Genomic DNA, 27,220 nt, shown 5'->3' with positions numbered 1-27,220 from the left:
CCGGCCAGTCCGGACTGAGTACCACTTCCCCTGGGAATCTCCTTCCATTTTCACTTCCATTTGGCCATTATCTGGCCCTCTGCAAACGTCCTTCCAGGACATTGCTGGTCTAAAAAGCATGCACACCAAAGGAGGAAAAGGCTGGCCATTGGCGAGCCCTTGCTTCTTTGCGTTGAATGACAAAAAAAAGAAAAGGAAAAGAAAGAAAGCTCAATGAGAGAAAGATAATGTTGGAGCAGCCGCCCAACTTTACCGTACCGTAGCTCCGTTGTGTTCAGCAGGCAGCGTATCTCTTCTATATTCATCGGCCAGGTCGGGGCACCTTGGTTTTCCGAATTGGCTAGGGTGAGAACAAAGTCCGCCTCGGGTCGGCTGGTTCACGATGCAAGCCCCAACTAGAGGAAATAAACACGAATTGTTCCGCCGATGTGTTCGCTCATCCACCCCCGAGAGAACAGCCCTCTTTTAAAAAACCCTCCTAGAGAGGAAGAAGGAGACGAGCAAAAAAAACTCTCCCTCTCGGCAAGACAGAAGAAGGAAGGAAGGGAACGAAGGAGGGGTAGGCGCTCCTTTTCCGAGACGAGCCACGGTTTGCTCACGGATGTTTACTTTCCTCTATCTCCATATCCACTCCTCGTGACGCCCACGAGCTGGGCTGCAAACCTTTCGTGTGTGGCTTGCTGTGAAGAACCATCACTATCAACACAACACACACACACACACGCGTCTCTTATATCCGTCACTCGGCATTAACACTGTACGCAGCTTTCAGTTTGCGCACCAGTCGGTTGTGTTTGCTACTGAACAACAACTAGCAGCACAACACTGACTGACTGACTGACTGCAGCGCTGACAGACTGGGGGTGGGCTGCCCCCTCCCTTCCTGCCATACAAAGTGAAGAAATCCTCTCCAAAAGTCTCGTTTTTCGAGATTACGGACTATATAAGAAACAAATGTGTTTTACATAACAACAACAAGAACATCCTCATCCTACTTCTGTGCTGAAGCATGTGATGGCAACATGGTGAGTCTTTTAAAGGGGTATCCACGCGTAACTGCAGACGAGGGTTGCCTCTTTTTGGATCCTCCCCGGTAACTTTTCTTGGAGGGATGCGCTGTGGCGTTAATTGGACACGGTGGTGACTTTCAGACACCCTGGGAGCACCTGTATACAAACCCGTGTGTCTCAGAGTGGGATTGGGGCCAAAAAAAACTCTCCTGTGGCGGCTGCAAGTGCTCCATGCCAAGGGCTGCCAGTATGGGTGCAACCCAAATGATATTCCCAATAAAATGTAGTATTTTATTCTGTGTAACCCTACATGACTTTCAAAGCATATGTCAGAAATGTATCGGGGCTTTACTCTGACAAGGAATGTATGGACACTAACTTTCCATGCACCTGGGGGTCAGGGTTGGGACTCCTTGTATGTCAATTGGGTGTATTCTTGGAATATGCACCATAAAAATGTCTGTTCTACTAAGACTCCTGAATTTGTTGTCCTGCACCTGTCTTTTGCCCACTAGCTTGTCTCCTGTATTAAACTCTGGTATTTTTAGTTTATATTGTGCTCTTGGAGCATATTCCTAAATAAAATTGTTAGTCTCTGGAGATAAATGAAGCAGGCAAGTGGGGTTGGGGGCACTGTGACATCTTCATTAACCCCCATGGATATTAAACTTTTCTCCTTGCCAATGTTGTATGAGTGGTCAGAGCACAGACTCAGCTATAAAACCCCGTTGCTAAAGCTGGCACAGATTCAGTAACCTGCTTCTGTACATTTTAATGTTTTCTGCTGTTGGAGCTTGAACCCAGGTTGTTTGCTTAAAAAGGTGGCCACCCTAGAAGTCTGAAAGTCAGGATGATTTTCCTCTCACACTCCTTGTAGAATTTCCAAATCAACCATGCATTGCAGTTTTTGAGCCCCCTCTATAAACTCTTATTTCACACCCTTAATTGACTCCACAGACAAGTGATATTTGAGCAGCTAACAAGTTCACCACAAGTGTCAAACTGATTTTACTTTGACAGAGTGGTAATTAAATGTAACTCTCCCACTAAGCAATATAACTCTTCAGCAGCAGCTTAAAGTGAGTGACAACTGATGCATTCTGATTGCTGCATTTTGAACATTTTTATGACATTTTATGCAGCATTGTAGCTGAGGTGCCACGGCTCAAGTCCAATTTGAGTTCTAATTATGAAGATCATGTGCATGTAATGTCTTCAGTCCTCATAGGCCAAGTCCAAATTCAAGTCTCCAGTTTAAATAGGAACTTGTAAGACTCACATAGACTCACAGCAGGAAAAGCACAGGTCAGCTAAGGTAGGTAATTTGTTTCAGAAGCATTTTTTGTTATATTTGTTAAAATTCTCTTTACATTTTCAACATAAATCAATAAATCAAATGCTCTCAAAAAACCCTGCAGTCACAAGCCTGTAATAAGGCCATCCAATCATTTTATTCAGACCGCTAAACAAAACAAGAAGAGAAACACAGAGGTACAAAAGGTAAGGAACAAAAAGTTTGGATAAAGCAAGAGGTCAAACCAGAGTCAACATCAGTGTAGCTTTTGAGCGGTGGAGACAACTGAGGGATCAGGTAATTATCAGGTTTGTTTTGTTCAAGCTGTGTCTGTGCTTCTCTAACTTTTTGAAAAAGGGTTATTTCACTATCTGGATACTTGGAAAACTGAATCTTCCCAAAGAGACAGTACAACATTTAAACGTTTACAGTGAGGAAGTTTTCATTTCATCTACATTAGAGTCAATAATGTTCATCTCACAGGTGATAAAAACTGTCAGTCCAGACAGACTCAAGTACTGCACCAACAAAACTGACTGTAACTTAACTAATAAAAACTGATTTTAATTTTATTTTATTTTTTAAAAATGTCCCTTCTGAATAGGTGAGTTATGTGTGTCTCTTTCTCCTGTTTTTAGAAAAATTGGGAAAAGACAGGTGTACTGTAGTGGTGTAGTCATAAGAGTCTTTTTCGGTGTCAGATACAGCATTATTTGAATGTAGCTCAAATTGCAGTTGGGCGTGAATCCAATGGTTTTTCCTCTAGCGCCACCATAAGGTTGGTATTTGTGGTTTTAAGCCTCAAAATTTGTTGAATGGATTGCCAGCACATTTGGTACACTCAACCATGTCCCCTCAACAATCTTAAGTCATTCATCGGCTGGAACATCAGATAAAACTGATCATTTCTACCATTCTTTGTAGGGTTGCCCTATATGGTAAAAACGTGACATTGTGATTAGTTTGAGGGTGCGACATGATTCATGATTAGTGCGGGAGGGATAGTGTTTGCATCACATATTTAACTTGAACACTGAAATTCTTGATGTGAATTTTTTGGGTTTATGTTTTGATAATATTTTGATTAATTGTGCAGCCGTAGAACAACAAATACCTGCAAAACTAATGACATTACTCTACCTCATCTGCCTCAGCTGTACTTTACGTTAAAGGTTCAGTGTGTAACATGTAGGAGGATCTATTTGCAGAAATTTTATGTAATACTCATTAGTATGTTAAATTAGTTTATAATCACCTGAAAATAAGAATTGTGTTTTTTCATTATCTTAGAATGAGCCGTTTTTATCTACAGAGGAAGCAGATCCTCTTCTATAGAGTCCGCCATGTTGGACCGCCATGTTTCTGCAGTAGCCCAAAACAGACGAACTCTCCAGATTGGGCCTCTTGGAGTTTTCACAAGATTCATGGGTTTTTCAGTTTCTCCTAAACACTCCTATACACAGGCTGCATTTAAATGGTGACGATCTGTAGGTTTGTTTGAGATGAGCCAGGCCTGCGCAGAACTGATCATCAGCGATCACCGCACAATGCATGCCGGTTAGATTTGTGTCAGACTCGATGTCGACTTGCTCTGGCGTGTGTGGAACGATAACCTCAGGAGACGGCCGAAGTTTTTAGAGCCAGTTGCTCTCCACTGACTGCAAGACCCAGGGCACGACAATAAACGCCTGGCTGTTGCATGGTCAAAGAGCTGACAAGCACCATGTTTTCATGGAGGGTGTGAATTTAATATTTAACTCTAGATTGTAGGATGAAGGTTTAACCTGTTTATAAACATTTCTTGTGTAAATAATTGTGATAATAATAATAAATTTTATTTATATATCCAAACGGTGTCTAAAAACTACAGGCCCATAGATCTAACAGGATATAAACATTTCTTTGACTTCCTGTACATTGTGTGAAGGTTGCTAGAAACTGTATGTGACCACAGCTATTTGTCACCGCCTCCTGCTGCGAGCCTAATAACTGCCACCGACCTCTACACACTGATCCTTTAGGTGCAAACTAGCAAATGTTAGCATGCTTACATGCGAAACTAAGATGGTGAACATGGTAAACATCATACCTGCTAAACTCCAGCATGTTAGCATTGCCATTGTGGTTAGCACGTTGACATTAGTATTTAGCACAAAGCACTGCTGTGGCTATAAATAGGCTACTATGTGCCAACGCCTACAATAATTATTGTGATGCCAACCAATGCAAAATACGTGGTATTTCAGTTCCATCATAGGGGTTTTATAGTGGGTTTTCCACCAGACGTGGTCCAGTGAGTGTGTACACAAAGTAAGGAAGAAGACAACAGATTGTGATTTGGGGATAACCCCAACTATATCTCAATGCATTAGACTGAAACAACAATGATTTTTGCATTGGAGTAACAATAAAATAGAATGGCTTATACAAGCCATAAGCTTGAAAGCACTCAATTAACTATGTTGCACCTTAGAATGAAATAAATCACAAATGCAATTTGATCAGAAATCTGATTGATAATTATTGGATGGCGACAACAACAACTTCCAAAGCTGTCCAGGCTTATTACGCAACATTTAGTTTACCCATTTACTGCCAGTGTACGGCTTATCCTTAATTACGTGTGCACGCACACGTAATTGTGTGTCCATACACACACACCACACACACACTCACACACCATGGGATTCACAATTAAGCTGAATCAGGAAGCAGAGCTTGGTTGACGAGAACGTCTGCTAACTAGACAGCACACTAAAAGAGGAAAAGGGACAAGCTGGAACATGAACTGGTCCTGTGTGAACAGCAGGGTCCAGAAGCCCCATTATGTCTTTGTTTGTCCACCACACACACACACACTCTTGATGTTGATTATTTAATCATCAAAAACATTTTAATCTTAACTGGTTTAAGGTAATCATTTTATCCAAACCTCTTCATATTGGTTTGCCATGAACACAATTGTACAGATGTCAGTTTTCATTACTTCTCTCAGACTCTTTTGTTGACTTATTTTCTGACTCCGAAACAGGAAGTTTCCAGCAGTACATTATGTTTAGAAACACAACTGACACTGTGAACTCTATCAAGGTTTTAGCCTCAGCTACAAACATTTCCTCTCTGAACAATGCAGATTTTCATAATAAATGGTAAAAGAATTACACCCAAATAAATAGTATAAAAGTATAAAATGAGGATAAGCTGCTGCGTTTCTCAAGGTCGAATCCTTTATATCACTGCTTTTGCACTAGTATCTCAGTTATATCATTAAGAGGTAACATAGGCCTTGACATATCCCCTCAGAAATGTTACTACTCTACACATCAGTAGAAATGCTTACAAATGGGTGATAGGGGAGACGTCATCAAGTAGATTATTTTATTGTTGTCAAAATATAGCATGCAAAATAAACCACGAAATGACAAATATGAAGTGGAGAACTAGTGTTAGAGGATATAAATGAGCTCTTGCAGGGATTGCACTTGGTGATGTCAGCCAGTTGAAAAACATATCCCCCGCGTTAACTCAGACACTGTGCTGGTCTCAAGATGAAGCTTTGAAAAGCTCAGAGGTAAAACTTTAATGATTCCCAGCCTTCAATGTTTCCAGCATCCTCTTGTTTTCCTTTCTCTATAATGAGCACAGCCAATCACCGATCTGGATTCTTGCCACCTTTGAGAACTTGATAACAAGGGTTTTTGGTCAGTGATGCGGCAAAGTGGGGCGAGACAAAACACACTTTAACTTCACTCCATGCTGGGAAGTCATAGCTCTTCCTGCTTCTGTGGCGAGAACACAGAAGTGTGAACTTTGTGTGATCTAGTTTACTTTGAATAATGGTTGCTTTCTCTGCTGACCTCGTGGGATTAAGAATCTTTGTTTCTTGCATTGGACTGGTGGGTAATGTATTTCTCATCCTCTCCATCGCACAGACCAGGTTCTCGCGAGTTAAATCCTTTGAGTTGTTTCTTTTGGGACTGGCTGTAGCCAACTTGGAGGAAATTCTCATCGTGAACATCTATGATATTATCATCCTCCAGAGTTCCTCCGCCACCACCGGCAATTTGTTGTGTCGTTTACTCAAGTTCCTGACTGTGTTTGGTGAAATTACCAGCATCTTCTTCACAGTCCTCATCAGCATCTTCCGCTACCAGAAGCTAAAAGACGCCGACAAGAGGGTCAACCTCCCGATCTACCTAGACAGCATCAGGTCAGCCTGGATGGTAAGTGGGGTTTGTGTGATGCTCTCCTCGCTACTGAGTGTCCCCATTTTTGCCATAAACCTTCAAGGCCCTGTGGAAAACATCACAAGAAACAACACCAGCTGCCCTCCAGACTTCTTTCAGTGTAGTAAAAAGAATTGTCCCATACTCAACCGCTTTTACAAGTACCTGTTCATCCTGCTGTGCAACGTGCTGCCCTTGGTACTCGTCACAGTCACCGGCTGCCTCATCATCGCAGTGCTGCTGGGCCAGAGGAAGAAGGTGACACCAGTGGTTAGCGTGAGCGGGTCGAGTCAGTTCGGCAGGAAGAGCAAAGGTCCGGGGCTCAAGGGAAGCACAATGGCTGTGCTGGCAGCTATGGGGTTGTTCCAGGTGGACTGGACTCTCTACCTGATCTTCCAGCTGACTGTTAGCCCAGCTGACTTTCCTTATTGGGCTGAAACTGAGTTCTTTATCTCAACTTCCTATACATCCATCAGTCCATATGTGTACGGGATAGGGAATAACCTGTTCTCTCTAAGGAACTTTAAGAAGAAGTAATTTAAAGCTTTTCTTCAGGCCAGACTTGTGTTTGAAATTCTTGTTTTTACTGATAGGATATAATTAAGCAGAAAAAAATCACATATATTTTTGCTTTTTGTAATTACATTGTTACAAACTGACAATATTATTTCATTAACTCACTGCGTTAGATTGAAATTTTTTAGTAATTTTCAGGCTTAATTTAAATCTAATTTGAAAAAATTTATTAAAAAATTCCACTGGTACAAATAACGCTTTAAATCAATTTTGTTTTCAGACCCATTTTATGTGATTTTAAAAAATCTGACTCATAACAAATCTGACAAAAGCACTGAAGGATGCGTCCTCTTGCAGCCTGAAATAAACACTTCACTCTGGTAAATGCACACTCACACACTACCTTATTTTTCAGTGCAATTCTGCACATAACGGCTGTATTTGTATACAAACTCTTGGCACAGACACCGTACAAACCAACATGACCTGTGTTTACAGTACAATAAACTGAGTGAGAAGCAATTCTGTTCCTTCACAGCGTCTCACAGAAAGAACCAACAGTGATCACTCATCCACTCACCCACTCACCTTTCACTATTCTCCCCTGCTCTCTCATTGGAATGTAAATACACTAGTTTTATATTTATGGATAAGCAGTGTGTGCTGTTGTGTGCCGCATGTAGACACCGAACACATCATTTATTGATATCCCACTCCTTTATGCGAAAAGTGTGTCCTTGTGTATTAAGACTGTTTGGTTAAGTTCAGGGAGAATGTTATTAGAATTTCAATACATGTATTGATTCTGTTTGTAACATGGGTGAGTGTGATTGTGACCAATTTAGTGATGTATTACAATGATTGGAGGCTGAAATTAAATCTCTGGTAATATGGGTTTAAATGTGCCTTTTAAATAAATTTAAATTGTTATCCATAAAATAACTACAGTGGATGTGTAAAATGTCTCAGGATCCTGGAGCAATACACAGAAAATACTGTAGATGTGATAAACCGAGGAGAGCCTGGCTGCAGGTCATTATTCTTCTCTGTCTTGACATCTTCATTTGGATCTTAAATGTAATCCTGACAAAACATGAATCACTTTTAAACTATGTATCCTGGCCACAAACTGAATTCAAAAGCAATCCCACACTAGTTTTAAAATGGTGCCGGTAGGCTGAATATTATGCCTGTTCATTGTAATGTTAAACTTGGTGTGACAGAACTCACAAAGGCCATACAAAGTCTGCTCACTATTCTTTGTCCATGCTGCCACAGCTGATTTTACTTAGTGACGTCACAATCTAGCAGCTGTCAGTGCATACTGTATTCTTTGGTATTGAAATAAATTAACAGACACACATATTAAACAGTTCATATGCTGAACTTTTTGTATTTTCTGCTGATATACATATAGAAACATTTTGCACAAGAATGAGATGAAATTCAGTATTGATGCTGTGTCAACCTAAAGTGTGGTGGGGAAATGGTAATAAAAATATAGATATTTTTTATTCTAACAGGCTTATAATGAAAAATAAGAGATATTAATTTAGAGTTTTCGACTTTAACAAAAGGATGTGAAGCCACCTGTCTGGTGGTGTATTTATTTGTGCACAACTGTTACCCCCTGCTTTAGTTATATCTACCCCTTCCTCTTTTAAGAACACATATTAAATATTTAAACTGTGCAATAAATATTCACACATAATAAATTGTCTGTTGTTCTGAGAACAATTCATGTTGCCTTCTGCACAATAACTGCGTATTGTCTTAATGTGACACGTGTAAACTATACCTTTCAAGGTATATCCCTCACGCCCACATCTAAATATATTGCCTAGAATTTGTCTTTGTAGAGTAAGCGCACAGGTTGTAGATAAACCGAGCCCCGGGGAGCTGCCCTGCGGGAACACCACATCACGACAAGATCTCCACGTGGAGCACAAAAGATGGGTTGCTTCACGTGGGCTTCTTTCCCACTTCCTAGTCCCGGTTAGACCCCGCCCTGCTGTCTTAATAACATAATGTTGACGTTGAGATAATTCAGTCGTTCTTCTTGTGTGTGCACGTTGAATTATAAACTCACACTGTAGCCTCATCTTTAAAGGGAAGCGTTTTTATTTGTTGTTCTGTGTTTTATTTTCATGCCACAAGCAAAAACACAAACGACTCAGATTACATTTGATTTTTCAACTGAAAATGTCATTTGATGTAAACCCCGAGTCCACACCCGTGATGCATACTGTATATGTATATATATGTATATATATGTATATATATATATATACTGCTTTATTTGTTTAAATGTGTTGTTTGGAGCATCAAGCCATCGGTCATCGCCCAACCCCCTCTCCTACCCACTGACTCTAGTGGACGTTAAAGCCTCCTTCCCTCCACTGCATTTGTTATTTCACTTTACAGAAACAAATATTCATTTACACATTACTGCATTTTAACTGGACTCTAACAGTGAGCTGCAGTCAGCGTCCAGATTGGTTTGGTTTAATAATTCTGTCGCCAGAACAAGGTTTTAGTGGCGACATGTGGAATTTCTCACAAGTTTAGACAACATTTCAATAATCTGGAAAATGCAGAGATGATATTTTAAAACACCCTATTTGATATTTATTTAGTTAAGTCCTCTTCAAAGAGCACATTCAATCAAGGATATAGCTTTGCTAAAGATTGGATTTCTCTGGGTTAATAATTCATAGAAAATGGATTCAGTTAGATAAGCTGGTATTTATCATATAAGTAGACTATAGGCCCCATTTTGGCTAAACAGCCCCTAATGTATATGTGGGTTATTTTAGACGAAACCTAAAGGGGCTTCAGTCCATTAACCTAATAAATAGCCACTGCCTAACAATCGCCATGCTCCCGTTTCCTGTGCAACACAATCTGTGGAGCCCCTTACACGAAGAAAGAATAAGGTAAATATGGAATTAGCTGTTGTGTTTAATTAATATGCAATAAAGTTTTATTTGGGCCAATATTCATTTTTAACTGCAACGTTTCGCCGCCATCTTACCGGATAAACAAAGCCAGCCGACGTTGTTTTGCGGCGTGTCTTTTAGCATTAGAGGTTAAGTGTAAGTTATTGATTGAGGGTGTCGGTGTGGGTTCACTTTGATACACTGTCATTGGGGGGTCAATAACAGGGACACCGCACTGATTGAAGATACAAAATAACTTTTTTATCGGAGGGGGGGTGTTTGGGTCAGATTCTCACGCCACGGACACCATGATGAAACAACTGGCCGGTAAAAGTCCTCTGGAAGGAGCACGCGCATTGGCTACTCGCGCTCCACCGCCATGGCGTACGTGTTACGTCACAGCCCGAGAGCACGGATGTGTGTGTGTGTGTGTGTGTGTGTGTGTGTAAGAGGGAGAGAGAGAGAGAGAGAGAGAGAGAGAGAGAGAGAGAAGAGAGAGAGGAGAGAGAGAGAGGAGAGAGGGGGGGGGCCGAGAGGAGGGGTGGTGTGTGTGTGTGGTTCAGGAGGGTGAGAATGGAAACGTGATCGAAAAGGTAGAAAGAAGTGAAGAAAATACAGAGAGGAAGAGAAAAAGTCACGAGCGCGAGGTCTGAGGAGTGAGTCGTCTGAAACATCCTCGCGCAAACTTACTGAGTTGTCCTTACCGGCGCGCGGACTGAGCTCGAGGTGGGAACAAGCACGAGAGGGAAAAAAAAAAAAATCCTCCGGGATGGTGGACTCCCGCTTCCCTCGCGCGGGCGGCCCGAGAATCACGCGCCATTGAAAGCGAGAGAGGGGGGTGGAGTGGGGTGGGGGTGATATTGTGCATGCGCTTTGGCACTGAGTGCAACCTCGGGTCGGTCGATGCGAGCAAACTGGCGTGGCTCTCGGCCTCCATTTGCCAGTTTGTGTTTATATTCGAGGCACTCACCGAGGCCCCGACAAACCGCGACGACGACGAGCAACAGTTGGAGTTTCACCGTGAACGTTGTTATTGTACCGCCGCCGTAGGCCACGAGGCTTTCAGCCCGATGTTGGAAAGGTGAGGCGTTTGTGGATCCTGCAACTTTTCCAACTTGGTGAGTGGTGGAGCGGGAGGCCTTCCTCTTCTTCGGTGTGTGAGGAAGAAAAAAAACGAGCTGTTGTCAGACAACTCTCAATTCTTAGTGTGGCTTATTATTTGAGGAGGGGAAAAATAGTTACACGGGAAAACAACCGGGAGTTTGTGTTGTAAACATGCAGATAATACCCCCCTCCCGATTTGTGGCTCTCGTTCGGCCTATTAACACCTTTTTTAGGCTACAGCATCTGTGTGACTGTGTGATTAGTAAATTGACCCGAGGAGGGCAGGGCGACGGGGAAACAGGTTAGGTTTTTAAAAGCTTGTCCTCTGTCGTCGACGGAGATGATTTAACTCAGGCTGCAAATGTAACGTTTTGAGTGCTTTTATCATAATTTAAACATGCTGGCCCCCGTCCGAGCATTTCAGCCATGTCCTCAGCTGGACAGCCTATCGGTCACTCAGACAAAGTGGTCTCGCAGCCCAATTCTCGAAGTCAAAGTCCACTTTTCTCAGTCAGCGAAGAGAAATTATACATTACCCTCAAATAGAAATACTCACACCTTACTTCCTCTCTGCTGTTTGTCAGTGTAGGCACATAATGATGGGTTTTAACTGCCCCCCTAGCCAAGCTTCTGGGGGCATATTTGTCTCGGTGCACTCACACCTTACCCCCTTTCTGCCACCTGTCAGTGTAGTCACATAATGAGGGTTTTTAAGGGGTGCAACCCAAGCATAGGCGTATTTGTTTTGGTGATTTATTTTTCTCCTTTTCTTATTATGTGCTATATTTTTTCACCTGCTGGCTCAGTGTATGGGGGTTTTGAGCTCCAGATTGCATTTACCATATTATGTTTTTAATTCTGCCTTTTAATGCAAATAATAGTATCACAACAAATCCTCCTTTTAATGTGACACCACACTTATGGTCAAATTTGAGAACTGTGAGCATCTTCAGCTCCTTCCATGAGTCCCGTTACGAAGCAGGCTTTTTATATAACTTGTCATGTTGGATATAGTTTATAAATACATGTTTTACATATCCTTGCACAGTAAAAACAAGTCACCCACCATCTCATCAGAGGGCCACATATGGCCCAAGGTTGTAAATAAATTATAATTTCTCCATTAGTAGCTAATTTATTTTTTAGGAGGGGGCTCCCTTTCCTAAAATTGTTCTGCAATGGTTTTTATTTATATTCCTATTGGACACAAAGAGCTGTTCTATCTTGATCCTGGTGATCTTTGTGTAACAAAACATTTACACAACCAGCAACATGAGCAACCAATGGTTGAATGTCCTTTAATTTTGTATGATATGAAAACAATGCTTTATTATTGAGGACAGCCATCTCATCCCATTTGATTTCACATTAAATGTGGTTGTACGTTGTGTATCAGCAACCTGTATGTCCTAGAACTTGTACAGGATGCTACAGGAACACTTTAATTTTCTGTATTATGGTTGTTTCACTTATATTTAGGTCATTAGATCTGAAATGAACCTCTGAACAACACTTTACTATATAATTAACATTATTACTATTATATCATTTTCTGTTAGGTATCAAATGAAGCGGGGCGACGGCAGCTGTTGGTGACGCCTGCCACAAACTCACATCAATGAAGGACCCCCATGCACTGGAGGACGAGGAGGGGAGCTTTACAAACACCCCCTCGTCAGTTCTCCCTCCTACGACCATCCCTTCTTCACCTCCTCTTGTTCCGACCACTACAAGACCTAATTTCACTAGCGACACCGCGATGGAGACAAAAGCTGTCTCCATGGCCAGCAACAGCTGCGGGTCGACCCTCTCTTCACCTGCTGAAGCTAGCCCAGCCAAGCCTGCTGTAGCACCGCCTACTGCCTTCGATGGGACGATCGAAACAAGCCCAGCTACCTCACATATAGCATCAGCGTCAGACTCCCTAACATGCACGGGCGTGAGCGTGGTCAACGTAACAGAATCAGCACCGTCGTTGCCTGAGCTGCCTTCTACCACATTTGGCAGTCCAGACCAGGAAACAGACTTTCCTGCTGTGCTGACCTTCAAAGGTGTCACTGTCACTCTGGAGAACAACAGCGTGTGGAAGCAGTTCTTCAGCTGTGGGACTGAGATGATTCTCACTAAACAGGGGCGTCGCATGTTCCCGTACTGCCGGTATCGCCTGTCTGGCCTAGATCCTGAGCGGCAGTATAGTCTGGTTCTGTCCATAGTTCCAACAGACCAGTACAGGTACCGCTGGAGCACATCCAGGTGGGAGGTCACTGGACCAGCAGAACACCAGGCCCAGGGTTTGATCCGGGCCTTTTCCCACCATTACTCACCCTGTCGAGGAGCGCATTGGATGAGTGGCCAGATGTCCTTCTACAAACTCAAATTGACCAATAATTCCCTAGATCAGGAGGGTCATATAATCCTACACTCCATGCATCGCTACATTCCTAGACTACATGTGATACCAGTCCCGGATGGGGTTGTACCCACACCTGACCAGCCTGTGGTTATGGGACCAGAAAGCATGACCTTCACTTTTCCACAAACTGAATTCATGGCTGTGACAACATATCAGAACTTTCGGATCACCCAGCTGAAAATTAATCACAATCCGTTTGCAAAAGGCTTTAGGGAGGACGGGAACAACCCACGCCTAACGCGGGTCACTACAGAGGCTTCACCACTGGTGAAGATGGATGCTCAGCCTTATACTTTAAAGTCTGTTGAACTCAAGGAAAGCAAGGAGGAGGTGGTGGATCTGAGGTAAGGTTTATATGGTGTTTGTTCTGTCTGTAACACACTGATATACAATCAGTGGCCACTTGATTAGGTACACCTGTTAAATCTAATGTAATCAAATATAGCCAAAGGGTTAGATCTACCCTGTCAGAGAGGTATTTATTTATTTATTTATTTAGAATGTTTATTAATAGGGTTGTAGTTGAACCTGACTGGAGGTGTTTCTAATGTTTTGCCCACCCCTTAAAACCCTGAGAGGGCAGAATATCAGATAGATATTTCAATATAATGCAGTCCAATACATCACCATCTCCAACTATGACCTCATTAATAAACCTATAGTGGAATGAACACTGTCCATTATAATATATAAATATTTTAATAAATGGCCAGGGACAGTTTTTACATTTTACATTTGAAACTTATTTTCAGTCATTCCCAACAAGAATATACATATTCATATGTCATTTTTGTATTTTAATGTTGGTGTTAGTATAATGTTGACAGATTTGCTGCTTTCATCCTATTATAACTGTGTTAATAACTGATACCATGTACATCCACTGTGTCCAGTTCAACAAAGTAACCTAAACCCAGTCATTCAACTGAAAAACCATGGCAAGTCTCCTGAGCAGAAATTCTGGCAGCGTAGGTCATTTTCAGGATATTCATATTTACAGCGGGCTGATTTTACATATGATGAAGTACAGTACAGTGCTCCAAAATGACAGTGGACTAAATTGAATAGAGGTCACGTAAACAGAACATTTGCTTAACAACACCACAAAGCTCAGCCTCAAAAGGTCCTGTGGGTGTGAATTGACACCTGTTTTGCATTCTCAACCAAAATTGAGGATTATATGAATGTAATAGAATGAGTTTCAAAGTCAGTATTTATTATTATTATATTTATTGCATTACACTGTGAGGTGTTTGCTACTGTGTCCCTACCATGTGGCTTTTTTGGTGTCACAGTATGTTTATTACCTTATTGGAGGTGCAGGATTTGCGGGATGCTACAATGTAAGCATGTTATGCAATGACAAGTACATAGACATAAGCGTGGAAATGGGTAGTCAGAAATGAAACTGCTGGAATTAGCCTATTAAAATACACTATTATGTCTTTATGAGATCACCATTAAATCGTTTTCACCTTTTATTTCTTTAGTATTAATAAACTGTATTCCTTTTTTCTCTCTTACAGCACAAAGAATCACACAGTCTCCGCTTCTCTCTCAAGTGTGCAAGCGACAAGACTGGTTCTGAAGCCCATAATGTCCACCACTGCGGGTAAGGATGAACCATATGTCCCCTGTATAAGAGGCAAACATGCCCTCGGTGAGCTTGTGCTTGTCCAAAAACGACCCTGTTTGGAACCCAAGGAGGAAACGGTTGCTGTCAGTGTAACCCCTAAGGCGCAGCAGGGCTTCAGACAGATACTGCCTAAAGCCATATCCACGACTCCCACTTCCACAACTCCTACCACGGGATCATCACCTGGGTACCGCAAGAGGGGGAAGAGGATCAATAGACGTTGGGCAAGTTCACGGGGAAAAGAGTGGAAAGCTGCGGCTGACTCCCCCACGGTGGTCCACAGCCCATCGTTTACTGTTACTATGCAACCAGAGCTGGATGATGTAGAAGGCCTGTTGTTTGTGTCCTTCACCTCAAAGGTACACTACAAATTACTACAAAGAATAATCTGCACATATATGCATGTCTACGAAGCCTTTATTTTCTTTTTTCCTTTATGTAATGTAAGGCGCCGTCTCCTCCAGTTATCCACCTAATGTCAAAAACGTGTGTTGAGTTTTCGCTGAAGCAACACACATTCCATCAGATAGTGTTTGCCGTTGCATACTGGAATGATTTTGGGTGCAGAGTAGCAAAAAGTTGTGTAAAGTGTTTTAAGCTTTAATGTTCTTCTGTGTGACAGGAAGCTCTCGAGGTTCACGTCAGGGACAAGCCAGCCAAAAGCACATCATCAGCATCTCCAGTTTCCCTAATGTCACCGGTGCAGATGAAGCAAACAAGTAAGATCTCTTTCCTTTAGCTCCATAGCAAAGGCTTTTATGCAGTGCTGCTATTCTGTGGAAATGGAAAAAACCTGCATGAATCTTGTGTTGTTTCTTTTGATTTTATTGAACTGACAAAGAATCAAATGTCATGTACACAGTCCTTTTGAAATCAATTCTGTGGTGTTTCAGTGGAGGTGATTCCAGAGACCGAGGAGGAGAAGATAACCCGCTTGGAGGCTATCCTGCTGCAGGACATCCACGTTCTCAAACACAGACACGTCATCCATCCTGTGCTGCAGGAGGGTTAGTTTATACAAACATACACAGGAGCATCCCAGTGGTTGGGTATGTTATACAAAGTGTAAATACTTTTCTCTTGTGAACTTCTTTTCGTCTCTTTTCTAGTGGGTTTGAAGTTGAGCTCCCTAGACCCAACCAAGTCCATCGACCTGCAGTATCTGGGGGTCCAGCTGCCACTGCCTCCTCCAAACCTACCAGAAGAAGGCAATGCCATGTCTCCTGGTGGTAAGTTAGGCTGATCTTGGGCAGTTTGCATGTGCTTTATATAGGGTACATTCATGTTCTGTGTCCTCATGTAAAATCAATGATGTTTTTTATTTATTTTATTGAACAGATTTTATGGAGGGAGGCTCTGGAAAAATAGTAGTTGCTCCATGTAAACAGACCCCCCTATAAAAGCTGCAATGAGCTTTAACATCAGTTAAATGTTTTACCATATTTTCAGACGAGGGCAAACAAGCCCTCATGTCTGGATTGTCTAACCAGCTATGATTGGATTGGAGACCATGCTGTGGGCACGCTGCCCTCTGCATATCCATAGATACATAAGGGCAAAGTGATAAGGGCCCCGTGTAATTATACCCCATATTTAAATAATTTGAACATCTCTAATTTAATCTAATCTAAATTTAGACGGCACATTTGCGATGCATAATGTATTTAGCATGGTAAATTACAATAGGCAATTACCTTTTCCTGCAAGCCTCGTCTGTAGTTTGTCAGTCAGGTCTGATTAGAGCTTTGTATGATCTCAAGATGCAGGAAACAAGCTAAAGCTGGAAAGGGGTTTGAGGTTTAAGAATATGGCCCAGTAGTGGTTTTCAAATGGTCTGTTTGTATTTCAAATACTGGGGCCAGACATTTTCATCGACCAGGCCAGCAGGGGTCTGGCACTGTGTAGTTTCTGGAACACCTCTTTTTCGCATTCTTTATATAACACTGATCAAAGATGCGTAGGCGTAAAGCTGAAAGGCCTCCACAATGAGGATGTGAGTCTCCTCCCCCTTATGGTCTTAGTGAACATTCTGTGTACACTGTAATGTCACTTCTCTCGCTCTTTCTCTCTTTTTAAACTTAGTTTATTGGATTTTTTGACATCAGCAGCATTTATTTATTTATTAGGAATTGGGGACCTTGGATGGAAGGATGCCTGAGGAGACCAAATTAAACTGACAATTCCTCAAAGTATTTTTAATATAACAATCTCTAAACCTTTTGTAACACCACTTCGCAAACGTCAACGGGTTGTTCAGCTAAGTAGATTGAGTATGTGCGTGGATTATATTTCATCATGACATCCATGTCCGGGACAGTATTTCCCCATCGATTCTAAATAATCTAATAAAGTGTTGATTTGTATTTATATGTTGTGATACTTGTCAACAGAACCAGGTCACATTATTTGCAACGTTTCTCTTGTTTAACTAATTTGACATAGTAAGTCAATGTGACATTGTTTTCAGAGGTGTTTACACTGAGTGATAGAGAATTCATTTTCCTAATGAACACAGGAAAAACAGAGAACTGAACTACAGGAAGTGGTTAACAGCTCCCCAAATGTTGTTGCCCACTGTTCTGCAATTTGAAGATTTTTATCTATCAGTAAACATTCTGCATACTTGAAGAAATATAGTTAACTTTTTAACAAAGAGAATTAAATGACAACAGAATTAAGTGAAAACCTGATTTTCTACTGCAGCAATTAAACCGACATTGTGAAGCATTGAACATAGTGCGCTGTGTCCTTGTAACTGAAGGCTAATGCAGTATGTTTATTTCACAGATGAGGGTTTACCCTTCATCTCCCGAACAGGGAAGACAAGCGACATGACAAAAATAAAGGGATGGAAAAACAAGTTCATAAGAAACAAAGAAACGTCTCCTCCTCACTGCGATGGTAAGGTTTGCTTGTCTTGTTGTAGCTGCAGTGTCCCTGTTATCATTCAATGGGATTAGTGTAGTCATTCTAATTACCAGAAGATTAACAGCTCTGACACTAACTGAATGTACTTGTGTCTGATTAATTATTTCTCATTGATGAATTAAATTCTCTTAAACTTTATTCTCCCTCTCCTAAAGGATCCCAAAAGAACCTATCAGCATTCTGCAGCAACATGTTGGATGAGTATTTGGAAAGTGAAGCCCAGTATATCAGTGAGCGTGCTGCTGCCTTCTCCTCAAACTCCGCAGGATCTGTGGCCTATCAGTTACCTGCTAAAAGCTCCAGCTACGTAAAGACCTTGGACAGCGTCCTCAAGCATCGAAACGCTGCTTCCACAGTCCCTGTGGCAGCCAACAGACCATGCCCCCTTTCCCACAAACCCCTCCTCTACTCTGCCCTGATGTCGCCTGCCCCTCCGTTGGCCAGCCTTGAGCCCCCTGGTCAAGCAGGAGCTCAGTCCATACTGCAGTGTGCATCATCGAGTGCGCAGCCAGGACCTGTGTTGGCAGTAAATGCTGCTCCTGGTTCCAGTTACACTTCTTCGGTTTCAGAAAGGTAGGAACGTTTGTAATTTCTTCATTTTTAGGGTCAAAGAAAATATATATATATATGAAAATATGTATTTATTTTCTTATTTTCATATGTCTGTATGTCTAGAAAAAATGGTTACCTTTGAGCTAAGGTCTTACTTGGTCAACTTGTGTCTTAATTTTATGTGGACTTTAATTAAACCCCCGATTGCAGCATAATTTGAGCATGCTTTATTTGAGGATAATTCCATATTTTTCACTTATATACATGCACACTATGAATGTTGCAAAATCAGTATCAGTAAATTGTTTCTAACCCTTAAGAGAGCACTTTGAAAAGCAACACATGCTCTGACTTTGTTGAGTTTTCTTGCTTTCCATATAAACATGCTTTGTTGATTATGCGATTGTTTTATAAAGAAGTAAATAATACAAATGATTTTTAGTAAATTAAAATGAACATTACTAATTTGCTCATTTCGTCCTGTCTCTTCAGATTAATCACACAGCACATAGGGGTCAGCCAGAGATCAGCATTGAGCTTTGGACAGAGCCAAGGGATGACACACAGACCTCCAGGCCTCACTAAGTTCCAATTGAAAATGTTGCAGATGGAGATTGGAGCTCAGAACGAGGGTCTGAGCAGAACACAGCTGACACAAGACAGGCTGTCAATGGCTCTGTCTGTAATGTTGACCAAACAGGTATGCAACATGTCATTTGACGTTAGTGATAGGCGATATCAGTGCAGATTTCAGTTTTTGTCACATTCTTTCATACTAAACTCTTGCTTTTATAACATGAAATATAAATTGGTAAGTAAGAGTATAAATCTCTTTTACTTTTAATCAGATGCAGGCCAATCAGGTCTTGAAAGTATCCCGGTATCCAAAGTATAAACCCGAGGGACCTGAATGTGGTCGAGACTTCTGCAGACTGGGCTGCGTGTGTTCCAGTCTCCAGCATCTGAATAGGGGTCCCCTCCACTGCCGGCGGCCTGAATGCATGTTTGGCTGTGCATGCTTCAAACGCAAGATCACCAAGCAGAATGCCGCGGGGGAGAGTGAACAACAGATCCAGCCTGTTTACTGTAAGATGAAGTTATTTCATATAATTTGTGTTTTGTTTTTTGTTTTTTATTCTGGTTGCTATATTTCTACAGTGATAGATTTTATGTTTTGAGTTTTAAATACCTTTTGGAGCAATTGGATCGCTGAATTTGATTCAAAGGTGTTCTCTCTCTCCCGCTCTCATACATAGATGGCAGAATTTCTTTCTGTTTTCACATTGCGTTCCCTGCTCTGGTCACAACCCTCACTAACTCGAAGAAGTGTTAACGAGATGCTTTTATCCGTCCCCAGCTGTGACAAATATGGAACATGTGGTCCCGCCTCACCCGGGCTCCCATGTTAATAAACTGTGGAACCACGGCATTTATGATGTGGATCCAGAACCAACCTTCGCCCCCAAAAGTGCTGCTCTGTCCTCAGTCCCTTCAAAGATCCTAAAACGCAGCAGTGTATCTCGTCTAACGCAACCGGTAACATACAATATCTCTCTTTGTCCATTAATAGACACTTTCAACCTCTTTTCATGCCTTACAGTCTTATATATTGCTAATTATTCATTAATTATAGTATAAGATATAAGAGCTTTTTGTAGACCTTGTGTTCCTTGTGTTTTTTTAACTTGAACAAAATCATGATTGCAGATTGAAGAAGAGGATAAAGATCCAGTTTATAAATACTTGGAGAGCATGATGACATGTGCACGTGTAAGAGAGTTCAACAGCAAGCCTCCTCCTGTAGTCACCATAGAGCCCAAGATCGTCAGTACTTCTACACCAAACACCACAGCGAAACCGGAGAAGACAACCACTGATGACCTGCCGAAAAAGTATTACAGAACTATAATGACTGTTAAAAAAGCAGGTAAGGAACCAAAGCAAATTTAGTTTGTGCTGTAAATGTTTCACCAGCCCCTGGAGATTAAATCTTTAGTTTTCTTGCTTTTGGCACTGCATTGAACACACTCAACCATAATTCATTATGTCCCCCAGCAGAGAACTCTTCTCAGGGGACCACGTCCGACGAAACGGTATCGAAAAAGCAAATCCAGATCCAGTCAGCGTGTCAGTGGGACAAGGATCACAAAATGGTCCTGGAAACTTTATGTCGACGCATGAATCAGAATAGGCTGTGTCAGACCTTCTGCATAGGCCCTTACTGCATCCGCCCGGTCGCCAAGATCTTCATGCAGAAGCCCAGTGGCTCCATCATCACCTACAGGGTGGGTCTCTGAAGAGTAATGCATCCGTGTCGTTGTCAGTATTATCCTTGCCTCCTAAATAGTTAGGATATGTTAATTTTAACTGACTGGTTTATTGCCTTGGAGTATTAGTTATTTAAATAATATAAACAACAGCTGATCTTAAACAGACCAGACTCTGTATATTATAAGCTCTCAGCGATTGTTTAAATGTGTAGTGGATGTCCTACACATGGATTTCATAACTTGAATTTTCTTTTAGGTGCACATCAGTAAACCATCAAAAGCCAGTGATGTTGATGAAGATGAATTTGATGAAAGTGATGAGGAAAGGCATGCCAATAAAAGCCTCGATGGGGACATTGATCCAGAAGAGGAAGATGGCCAAATTGAAGAGCCAGAGATGCAGTTTGGAGTCACACCCTTCTTGAGTGGAGTGTTACCTGCCGGCAGACTGAGAGCCAGGACTAAACCTGTTGGTTGCTTAGCGTATGGACTTATACAGGTCAGACTCTAAGAAATGCCATTTATTCAGACTATTGCTATAAATGTACACTAAAATGTATGTGAGTAATATATATGTATTTACAGGTAAATGGCAAATCATACAATCAGGCCAGACTGTTGCTGGGGAACATGGGGTCTTTACATCCAGCCAACCGCCTTGCCGCATACGTCACAGGCCGACTGCATGCCCCTGCCGACATTTCTCATAAGAACTCTCAGAAATCAGACCCTACAAACAAAATCAACACTCCTGGTCCCCTGCACATAAAGGCTGCTGGCTCAGTAGTCCCTGCAATTATAACTGCAAGGAAAACCACTGAGCTGAAGACACCAACACAGCCACCAGGTAAATCCGTCTCTCTGACCACAGCACAGGCACTTCGTTTTAAACTGATTGCTCCCCAAAGGAGGGAAAAGTAATCAACTCAAGAACCCTCCAACGCAGACACACCTGCAGCTACTGCTAATGTTGAAATCATCCAAGGAAATAAAACCACTTTAATATACTAGCTATGAATCTAGTTTCCAAAAGATAAAACCAGGAGTGTCAGTTTTTCCAAGATAAGTGTTGGGAGGAATTAAGTATATACTTACAATCTTGTATCTGTGCATTCTCTACATGTTATACGTAGAAGCCCTAATCTGGCCCCCATTAAACATAGCCCCTTACGTTTTCTACTCCCCGAGATTAGATTAGAATTCAGCTTTAAAGATTTAAATTATTTTAATATCCAGAATAATCACAGGAGGTTCGTAGAAATATGATAATTGTTTCTTTGTCTCACTGTCCTGCCCTGCATTGTTTTTTTTGATTCAGTTCAGCTACCCCAGCCAGACTCTTGGAGAAAGGGATCCATCAATTTACCACAACATTCACAAAACCACTCAACCATCAGCCCTGTCCAGACATTTGCCTCGGGCCAACGCAGCTCTGTCAACCTCTTCCAGAACAGCTCTACGTCCTCACCCGTCTCTCTCACCGTCTCGCAATCACTGAAAACCCCCAGCTTCTTAGGACAGAGTGGCACCTATTCATTCAGAATCTGCCCTCCAGCTAACCAGGGCACCAGAGACCAGAACCTACCAGGAGTCACCCTGCCTGGGGGCTTCACCCTCATTCAGCTCCCTAAGCCTGGAGCTAACGGAGCTGTGCAACAATCCAAATCTGAGAACGTTACAAACATGGCCGGAGTGGATAAAGCCTCACCACCAAGAGAGCCTTTGTTTCATTTTGGAAACTTAGCAGCTGATTCACCTGCAAACTTGCTTGGTTTGCACACCTTTATGAGAGCTAAGGAACTATTAAGCAGCAAGTCGCTGGAACCTAGATCCTTCTCTGAGCTGATGTGTCATGAAAAGATGCCCACGGAGGAGACTGATGAAGCTAACAACAGGCAGATGGAATCAAACCTGGACATTGCTTCAGAAGATTTAAGCTCCGACTCCTCAGACTACGGTGGAGAGGGGGATGAAGATGTAAGTGTTTTTGTTTTTAATTAAACATTTCTTTCTCTAACTGAAATGTGTTTTGAAATGTTGAGTTTGAATTACAATGCATAAGCAACATGTTGTAAATGTAGTTACTGTTACAACTTTAAAAACTGTCTGCTGAATGTTGTTTTCTTCAGGAGGAGATCGTGGACATTGAGACTGTAGAAGAAGTAGGACAAGGAAAAGCCATCGCTATAATGAAAGAAGCTGTGAGAAAAGCATCACAGGAGTCACGGTAATACAAGTGAATGCGTGTGTGCTTGTAAATGAATAGAGATACGGCATGTGGACCTGTGCATATGTTCTGTTGAATGAGAAGTATTAGCATTTTGTCCCTTAAAGTTTTGTTTAATTCTTGTCTACCTTCAGGGATTCCAGTGATGATTTGGGATCAGCAAGGGAACTCTGCATCCAGGTACGACCTTTTCACCGCCGTAGCAGCCTTTTTCTAATGCAGCAAAATAGATATTTCCAAAGTAAATATCTTGATAAAGCCAATATCAATCTCACATCATTATCCTCTCTCAATAAACCTAACGTAAAGTTAGTTAGTTAAAGTGTAATTGTTGTTTATCTTAGACTTATGAGAGTAGGGTTAGTTTTAGTTGTATGTATTATCATCCCCGCTGTCTCTCCATTCCAGGATGAAACTGGTGGCAAACTAGGCGAGTCCAAGGATAAAAGGAGGCGGAAGAACCACTCAGTGCTAGAAAGGCAAAGGCGCTGTGAACAGAAGGCCCTCTTCATCAAACTCCAGAACGTCCTTAAGAGTGACCCCCGGGCCCCCAGGCTGACCCTCCTCTCCCTGGTCAGTTCCACATACTGCTCAGTCAGGATGTTCACTTCTGATGGACCACAAACAACATAAAACAACAAGAAAAAAACAAAAGAAATTGGCTCACAGAAAGAAGTTTTACAAAAAATAGGTTTACAGAGCCTTTAGATGAGTGTGCAATTACTAGTTTTAGTTTAATTAACAATAGTTAGAACTTGTTTGAACCAATTTCAATTAACCACTTCTAGCAAACATACTCTACATGCAAACTTAACAAACTTACATTTAGCCTACACTCACAAAAACTCATTATAGGAGACATTTTTAAATCTCTGTTTACGATTTTGGGTTATTTAATTTGACAGTAGAAACTGTTGAATTAAATTCCCTCTAATGTGCCCATCGAAGTTGTAATTAATTCGGTACAATGCTGCATGCTACCAGCTGGCATCAAAGAAGAGTAAGGAATGACTCTTCACAAGATATTTCAGATAGATGTATGCACGTTGCAGATCTGTGTATGGCAGCCCACACAGACTGTTTTGCCGATAAACAATTTCCCCACTTCACTATTCATACTCATTCAAGTTTGACAAGATATTCTATTCACAGCTCCATGTCACCATCTTCACTCTCTTTTCTGTTTTGTTTCATTTGCAGGCCAATAAAGAAATCCAAAATCTGGTTGAGTCCTCCAAACGTCTGGAGGAGACGAAGAGGAGGCTGATTAAGATGCAGGCTTTATATGTGAAGGAGCTTTCTCTTTTGTCTGGTATGTACAGTTTGTGTTGCTGCATGTTTTTGCATTATGAACTTAGTCACACTTCGTGCTGATATATGTGCTATTTAGATTTGTTGAAGCTTGTTGTGTCTGACTTGAACTAATAGTGTTTTAAATCATTAATAAAGAGCACCACTAACCAATTCAAAATATTGTACCTGATAACATTTACAAAGCAACATTGATTTTGAATGAGTTAATAAAATATGAAATTTCACCTTTTTAGGGAAGTCCGATACGCTGATCAAACACAAGCTGAAGGAGATCTGCGACAGGCAGAAGATGAGAGAAAAGACGATGAAATGGAAGCCCTTCTTTTCCAATCTACTCCAGTCCAGAGCTGCTTTACTGCAAGCCATTACTCCTCAGTCCAAGCTCCAGCCCACACCCCTGTTACAGCCTGACTTGGACATGGCTCCATCTCTGGCCAACCCACACACAGCTGCAGCCCAGAACAGTATAGACAAGACACCCAAGCCCACGCCACAGTCTCGGCTTCAGGCAGTGTTCTCCTCTCCAGCCCAGGCGGAGTTCACTGCACCCTCATCACAGGCAACAAACCAGCCAGTTGAACCTGCTGCCTCAGTCCAACATGAGCTTATGTTCAAGGGCCAACAGAAGGTACCTGAGGATGGAGCCTCACCTACATCCTCCACACCTAATTCCAACCCTTCACAGCCTTTCACTCTTCCTCTAATTCGCACCAAGACCGGCAGAATCATACTTCCCTCTTCTCTGAGACCAAGTAGGTTAAGACATTTTGCTCCAGCCATCATTTAATCCCTTAATAAAATTCTCGTCAATTATATGTATTATTATAATCTTACACATATACTTTCTTCTTTTCTCACAGTTGGTCAAGGCTTCTATACACTCATGGTCTTGAATCCCAAGCAGAAGGAAGAAGAAGGAGAGGTTAATATGCAGCCTTCTGATGCTGACTCGTCCAAGAAAAGAGAGAAAAGCTTTTCTAAATCTGAGCACCCCTCGAGTTCAGAAAACAGTTGTGTTTTGGAGGAGGACAAAACTGCACAACCCTCCAACTCTGAACCAAAGCGTTCAGGTGTAAACCCCCCCCTGGCTGAGCTCGCCCTCCTTAACCAATCAATCTTTGGGCCTTCGTCGGCTCCGCAAGCTGTGGAGAACAGCCAGGAGTGCGGCGCAGGGGTGGGCGTGAACAAAACACGGGCAGCTGCCTGCTTGAGTTTTAACCGTGTGGGTCAGATTCCTACTTCTGTTAAGCCGGAACCTGATGAGAGCCCTCCTGTAGTCCGCCGGAGCAGGGGCAGGCCTCGAAAGCAGTCAGTTACCCCCGTTAGTGAAAAAGTAAAACATACCGCGGTGGAAGACACCAGTAAAAGCGTCAGTGAAAGTGTAACATCAATTCTGGTTAGAAAAAGACGAAGTGAAAAGATTGCTTTGGAGGTGACTAAGACACGAGCTGAGAAAACCCCAGTAATGGTTAGAGACAACCCGGTGGCAGCCAAACGAGGCAGAGGAAGGCCTCCGAAGAATAATAATAATAAGTTGGTAGAACTGTGGAGTCCTCCAATTATGCCAGCAGGACGTGGTCGATCTAAGTCCAACAAGAACACCCCTTTCAGACTTACTCCCATTTTTAAAAGCCCTGACACTAGACCCAAGGGAAGTCCTGCAACAACCACCCGACTTGGAGATGTGAATACATTTCGGCCTTTAACCCGAGGTGCTTTAGGTAAGGACTTCCCCAGTGCCAAGAGACGCTCCTGGATAGACATAGAAAAGGAACTGGAACCCGAACTTGAATCTGAATCTGAATAGTTCTTACATCTTCCTGTTGCTATTAAAGCCAATTCGCACAGTAATGTGACCTCAGTTAGTCTCCGAGCTTGATGCTGCTCTCTTCTCTATATGTTAGCACAACACTCAGTAGACCTTTTTCATACTAGAGAGAAGCTGTTTTTGGTCTAAAGAATACACTAGAAAGCATTAATTGACCTGCTGAATGTATAAATCAAAAAACTCCCACATTCAGTTTCTTCTATTCATCTATTCCTCCATTCATGTTTACTTATAGTCAGAGCAGGAGATTGAGATTTATTCAAACCATGTTTTTTGTTGAAGTGATTAATTACTGATCTGTCTTATGCAAATGGAAATAAACTTGTTCAGATTGTGTAAATTCAATATATTAAGCCTTACAGTGTATAAATATCTGTATCCTAAATAGGAGCAGATGCAATACACTGCTTCATTAACTCTTTGAAATGTTATCTTGTCTTTTTTTATTGAGTGATAGTCTGATGCATTCTGCCCTCTGAAATGTGTTTTTTTTTCTGTTAACTCCTTGAAAATCATCTGTAGTAGCAGTTTGTTAGGTAGAAACCACCCATGATGTCTGTTGTCTTTGCTTTAGTAACTGTAGTGATCTGCTCTCTGGGGAGTTAATATGCATATAAACTGTAAAATGTGTCACAAGCAATCAAGATAAAAACTATTAGCCATATATTATATCTATCTATCTTATGAAAATAACCTCTGTAAATATTGAATTCCTTTTTTAATTTCACTACATTTGTTTACTTTGTGGATGATTTTGAAACACTGGTTGTCCTGTTACTTCAGTTTAATTGAAAATGTGAAAAATCATGTGGCCTTTAAAATCAATAAAAAAACTACATGTATTTATGTTGGCACCCTTCAGTCATTCAAATACACAAGCATGTTATATTAGTTTCCTGATTATAGATACAGAAGATAGCTTTTTTTGTGTAAACAGATACAAATATTGTCTAGAAGAAAAAA

General features: G+C 41.7%; 2 protein-coding genes across 5 annotated transcripts; both read left to right on the top strand.

Annotated features, from left to right (window-relative positions):
* Positions 1-6,140: 6,140 nt before the first annotated feature.
* LOC118340825 (gonadotropin-releasing hormone receptor) lies at positions 6,141-7,067 on the top strand. Its single transcript, XM_035678975.1, has one exon. It carries the CDS (start codon positions 6,141-6,143, stop codon positions 7,065-7,067), a length of 927 nt encoding a protein of 308 aa, XP_035534868.1.
* A 3,474-nt stretch (positions 7,068-10,541) lies between these two features.
* On the top strand, positions 10,542-27,099 carry LOC118340629 (MAX gene-associated protein-like). Of its 4 annotated transcripts, none has more exons than XM_035678711.1 (22): positions 10,542-10,711; positions 12,649-13,846; positions 15,029-15,497; positions 15,761-15,857; positions 16,032-16,145; positions 16,248-16,367; positions 17,926-18,039; positions 18,222-18,639; positions 19,111-19,318; positions 19,467-19,704; positions 19,976-20,154; positions 20,326-20,545; positions 20,674-20,903; positions 21,145-21,387; positions 21,474-21,735; positions 22,207-22,865; positions 23,018-23,115; positions 23,250-23,295; positions 23,524-23,688; positions 24,316-24,427; positions 24,663-25,181; positions 25,290-27,099. In XM_035678711.1, exons 2-22 carry the CDS (start codon positions 12,708-12,710, stop codon positions 26,234-26,236), a joined length of 6,597 nt encoding a protein of 2,198 aa, XP_035534604.1. In that variant the 5' UTR covers positions 10,542-10,711; positions 12,649-12,707; the 3' UTR covers positions 26,237-27,099. The 4 variants fall into 4 exon arrangements, with proteins under 4 accessions (XP_035534604.1, XP_035534603.1, XP_035534606.1 ...); XM_035678710.1 differs by lacking the exon at positions 10,542-10,711 and adding an exon at positions 10,838-11,066; XM_035678713.1 differs by lacking the exon at positions 10,542-10,711 and adding an exon at positions 10,838-11,103 and having other exon boundaries at positions 20,677-20,903.
* The last annotated feature ends 121 nt before the right edge of the window (positions 27,100-27,220 follow it).

This window comes from Morone saxatilis, unplaced genomic scaffold (assembly GCF_004916995.1).
Source record: "Morone saxatilis isolate NCDOM2014 unplaced genomic scaffold, NCSU_SB_2.0 Contig7, whole genome shotgun sequence".
Classification (NCBI taxonomy): domain Eukaryota; kingdom Metazoa; phylum Chordata; class Actinopteri; family Moronidae; genus Morone; species Morone saxatilis.
The sequence above is the reverse complement of the archived record's forward strand: the minus strand, read 5'-3'. Positions and strand labels throughout refer to the sequence as shown.

What these genes read in the sequence shown, in the direction of transcription:
- LOC118340825 (XM_035678975.1), top strand. Translation starts at nt 6,141, where the DNA reads ATGGTTGCTTTCTCTGCTGACCTCGTGGGATTAAGAATCTTTGTTTCT.
- LOC118340629 (XM_035678711.1), top strand. Translation starts at nt 12,708, where the DNA reads ATGAAGGACCCCCATGCACTGGAGGACGAGGAGGGGAGCTTTACAAAC. An exon ending in TATCTCGTCTAACGCAACCG is followed by an intron (nt 20,155 to 20,325) that starts GTAACATACAAT and finishes TCATGATTGCAG; the next exon opens with ATTGAAGAAGAGGATAAAGA. An exon ending in TAGCGTATGGACTTATACAG is followed by an intron (nt 21,388 to 21,473) that starts GTCAGACTCTAA and finishes ATGTATTTACAG; the next exon opens with GTAAATGGCAAATCATACAA.